At 48.5% G+C, this 4,563-nt stretch overlaps 1 protein-coding gene across 1 annotated transcript; it reads right to left on the bottom strand.

Moving 5' to 3' along the window:
* Nucleotides 1-321: 321 nt before the first annotated feature.
* LOC119281238 (chaperone protein dnaJ 72-like) lies at nt 322-2,077 on the bottom strand. Its single transcript, XM_037561823.1, has 3 exons — nt 1,562-2,077; nt 1,377-1,431; nt 322-746 (listed from the first exon to the last, which is right to left on the bottom strand). The coding sequence occupies exons 1-3, from the start codon at nt 1,999-2,001 to the stop codon at nt 660-662; spliced, it is 582 nt and encodes a 193-aa protein (XP_037417720.1). The 5' UTR covers nt 2,002-2,077; the 3' UTR covers nt 322-659.
* Between the last annotated feature and the right edge of the window lie 2,486 nt (nt 2,078-4,563).

Genomic DNA, 4,563 nt, shown 5'->3' with positions numbered 1-4,563 from the left:
AGGAGCGCGCGTAAATGTCCCTCTTGTTCTCATGCTCATACAAGTGGGGAAGGAGTCTCCCTTATAAAGAGGTCCAACTCCCTCTAAACTAGCAATGTGGGACTAAACTTTAGTTCCACCTCTTGCCTTACACGAATGGGCTGCGTGGGCCTCTAGGATTTATTAGGAATTTCTGAAACTGCTATTGGGTTAGGCCCACAATAGACAAAATTCCAGCATACTACTCCATCCATTCCTAAATATTTGTCTTTTTAATAGACATATTTTAGAGTGTAGATTCACTCATTTTGCTCCATATTCGTATGTAGTCACTTGTTGAAATCTCTAGAAAAACAAATATTTAGGAACAAAGGGAATACATTGCTTTCTGCAGCTAGTGACAGTAATCTTACACCGCTTGGAACACAAACCAAAATCCCAGTGCAACCTTAGGGGCGGTGGATGGCTTACATTACATGTGTTCCGCGGTGGAATCTAGTTAGTTAGACAAAATTTACAAGGATTCTAGTATCTATAATGCCATGTGCCACAAGTTTCAGAGAATGGCAAGAGTTACACCTTATGCATTGCTCCCTCACACCTTGCACAATAATGTGGAACTAGGCTTGGAATGGGTAGCCAGTGGGTCATCTCATGGGCCAGATTGAAACCCCGTTCATCTACTCTTTCTCTTCTGAGGGCTCATTCTTCATCTTCTCTTCAGACTCCGCTGCTTCCTTCTCTATTGACGACTCCCTTGATGATTTCTGCAAGTAAACAGGCACACACCAAGTTCATGCATTGCATTTAATTTGAATATCAATCCAAATAGCAATCAGTAAAATAAAACATCAGCAAGGGTAGGATACAATTGTAGTGTTGCATTTATCCATAGGGCAGGGGAACTTCAGCGCATCGATACCTGCATTTTGTAATTCCGAATTGGACATCGAGCTGGCGTGTTTTAACTTGCTAACACAATGCTTCCCATTTCACAAAGCGAACAATTAGTCAAGAATGAGGGGATGCAATGAGGAAACGAGCGAATTCCCCTGCACCCCTCTTTTGTCAGCTTGAGTAGCACACCTTCTGCAGTTTCTAACCAACTCTTTTATTTAATTAGCTTACTCACTAACAATCTAATCAGCATGTCAATTTGCTTGGCTACCATCCACATGGCAATATGGCATATACTCACACAGACCAATGATTCCAAAATAGTTAGTACTACTGATTTTAGCAGACTACATTTAATAGTAGACATATAATGGGAGCAAGAATTGATTGAAGCATGCATGTTAGCCAAATGTGTCCAAGAGAACAGGGAGTTGATTGATTAACTAAGGGGAAATCAAAACCCATCGACTATTTTAGAGGTTGAGGGGTTGTTTACTTACCCAGGTATTATACAGCTTCCAGCCATCTATTACAACTTTTGCGATCCTCATGGTGCTGCAGCAGAGTTGTCATCATGAGAAATCACATTTCAGATACTAGACGATATCGCCGGAATTAGAACGGGTGGTCATGCCACAAGAAACAAAAGCTTTGACGCCGATTTAGCAGCCAAATTTGTGCTTACCAGCAGAGCAAGGGGTACCAATTGGCTCTCATCCAAACGCCCAGACTTTCGCCTTCCCTCGGAGATGGCCAGTCCTGAAAATCGCCGCCGCGTCCGTGTGGGTACCCGTAGCGACCCGAAGGCGAAGAGGAGGCCCCGCCATGCCCGTAGCCACCCGAGGCCGAGGAGGAGCGGGACTTGGCGCCGCCGTGACCGAAGCCGCTCCAAGCCGAGGAGGTGCGGAGGTCATACTCGGCGCGGCGGTGGTCATCGTAGAGGACGTGGTAGGCGTCGTACACCTGGCGGAAGCGGCGGGTGGCGTCAGCGCGGGTGGCGGCGTCGGCCTGGGCGTGGCGGTCGGGGTGGTGGAGGAGGGCGAGGCGGGAGAATGCGGCCTTGACCTCGGCTTTGCTGGCATCTCGCCGGAGCCCCAGCGTACTGTAGTGGTCGGCCTCGCCCATCACGGCTGCGGTAGCCAACTGGCTTTTCCTTCTCTCCAAGATCGAGACGGGGGGTTTGTGACGACGGTTCTGTCAGGGTGCGGCTTGTTGTATTTTCCAGTTTGATTTTTTTTTTTGAACTGGAACATTGTGTTCCAAAAACCTTAACCAAGCACAGCAGACTCGCTGGCTAACAGTTCGTACACGCAACTTGGGGCTTGGTCCTTCCACCAAGTACACGCCACATTTGCTCGAAAACCCCCAGCTAGGGTATGAGCAACCTTATTACATGACCGCTTACAGTGCTTAAACTGAAAAGCATCAAGAGATGCATAACAAAGACTACGAGCTTTACGGAGCAGAACTCCAATTGACGAGAGATCATGGTCGCCAGAGTTGATGGCATTAAAAGCTGCTGGGAGTCCGACTCAAAAATCATCCGATGAATGCCCATCTCTGCCGCTGCTTCAATGGCTTGCACACACGCCGTTGCTTCCGCATGGAGTGGTGAAGCGAGATGTTCCAACTTGCCCGCGGACGCGGCAACGAACTCCCCCTGGCTCGATCTTGCAACACAGCCCCAAGCTCCCCTCCCTTGTTCAACGTAAAAAGCTGCATCAAAATTAACTTTGACATATCCTTCACTCGGTTTCGTCCATGCTACTGCTGTAGGCTGCCCACTGGCATCCTCAGCTGTCTCCGCTGCCCCACGGAAATCATTCCACAGCCTTCTGACATTGTATGCAATTACTTCACATGCCTTTACCTTCTCACCTTGATTTGCCTTGTTTCTGGTATTCCACCATTTCCAGACAACATGAGCACAAGATCTCGTCGTGCTGGTGTCAGAGACCACACACGTTCAAACATCATCAAGGGGTTCACACACTCCAGCAGGGAAATACGCACATCCTCGAGCTGTAACTCTCTCCATATTTGCTTGACCTGTTTGCATTTCAGGAACAAATTGCCACCGTCCTCGTCCATTCTCATACATACCGGGCACCGGGTATCCAACTCAACATGTTTCCTCTTAATATTCATACGCGTCGGAAAAGAGTTGTGTGCAAGTCGTCACAGGAACATCCTTACTTTGGGTGGGAGCTCCAACCTCCAGATTTTTGTCCATCTCTGTGCATCACCGGACGCGGTTGCCGTAGACGAGCTAGCATCCCTGTTGTGGGCTGCATCCCTCAAACTGATCCCCAGGTGGTATGCTGACTTTACCGAGAAAATTCCCCTGGGATCAAAGTGCCACGCTGGCTGGTCTTCCATTCCACTCTGGACTGGTATTGCAAGGATTTCCTTCGCATCTTCAACACAAAAAAGGTCTGACACTAATTCCTCGTCCCAGTTCTCAGTAACTGGGTCCATCAAGTCAGAGACTCTGTCCAACAGCACCCCAGCGCGGATCGTACGAGGCCTCCTTGTGGCCCCTCGAGGCAGCCATGGGTCGTCCCAAATGCGTACATTTCCCCCCGATCCAATCCTCCACACTATACCTTGTTTAAGCAGCCCAATTCCTTTCAGAATGATCCTCCACGTATAGAACATCTCCCCCCTGTTGCTTGCCTCTAACACCGAGCAGTCTGGGAAATAGCGTGCCTTCAACACTCGGGCACATAGAGTATCCGGTTGCTGTAGTAGCCGCCATCCTTGCCGGGCCAACATTGCTAAGTTAAAAGTATGTAAATCCCTGAACCCGAGGCCACCTTCTTTCTTCGACTTGGTCAGTTTATCCCATCCAATCCAGTGACACCGGTCCCATTTATCCTGATTACTCCACCAGTATCGGTTGATGAGAGTGCCAATCTCCTCACAGAGCTTCTTAGTAATATGAAAACACGACATGACATAGGTGGGGATTGCTTGTGCTACTGATTTAACCAAAGTTTCCTTCCCCGGCATTGATAACAGCCTCTCAACCCAGCCCTGCATGCACTGCCATATGCTCTGCTTGATGTATTCAAACTCCTGGGCTCTAGCAGCACCCACAAATACCGGCAGCCCAAGATACCTGCGTCCTTGGGATTCCTGTGAGACCCCCAGAATCTGAAGGACTTCCGCTTTTCTCGCTGCACTAGTGCCTTTGCTGAAGGTGACTGCAGATTTATTCTTGTTGGTCATTTGTCCCGATTGTTCCTCGTACAATGCCAATATTGCTTGCAGTTTGTGAGCCCCCTGCGTGGTTGCCTTCATCACGATCAGTGAGTCATCAGCGAAAAATAAATGGTTTATCTTTGGAGCCCCAGAGCAGATCTCAATGCCTTGTATGGATCTCTCCAACTCAGCCTGATGTAGTAAAGCCGAAAGTCCCTCGGCGCACAGGATAAAAAGGTATGGCGAGAGGGGATCACCTTGGCGCAGCCCCCTCCCAGGCACAAACATCTCCGACAAATTCCTGTTTATCTTTACTCTATAACTTACCGATATAACACACTTCATGATTGTATTGATCCATTGTTCAGCGAACCCCATCCGGCGCATTATATGCTCCAAAAAAATCCACTCCACATGATCATAGGCCTTACTCATATCCAACTTGATAGCAACCAAACCATTGCGACCTCCCTTCCGTTTATG

This window comes from Triticum dicoccoides, chromosome 3B (assembly GCF_002162155.2).
Source record: "Triticum dicoccoides isolate Atlit2015 ecotype Zavitan chromosome 3B, WEW_v2.0, whole genome shotgun sequence".
In the NCBI taxonomy this organism is placed as follows: domain Eukaryota; kingdom Viridiplantae; phylum Streptophyta; class Magnoliopsida; order Poales; family Poaceae; genus Triticum; species Triticum dicoccoides.
Note: the sequence above shows the minus strand (reverse complement) of the source record. Positions and strands in the feature narration are given on the sequence as shown.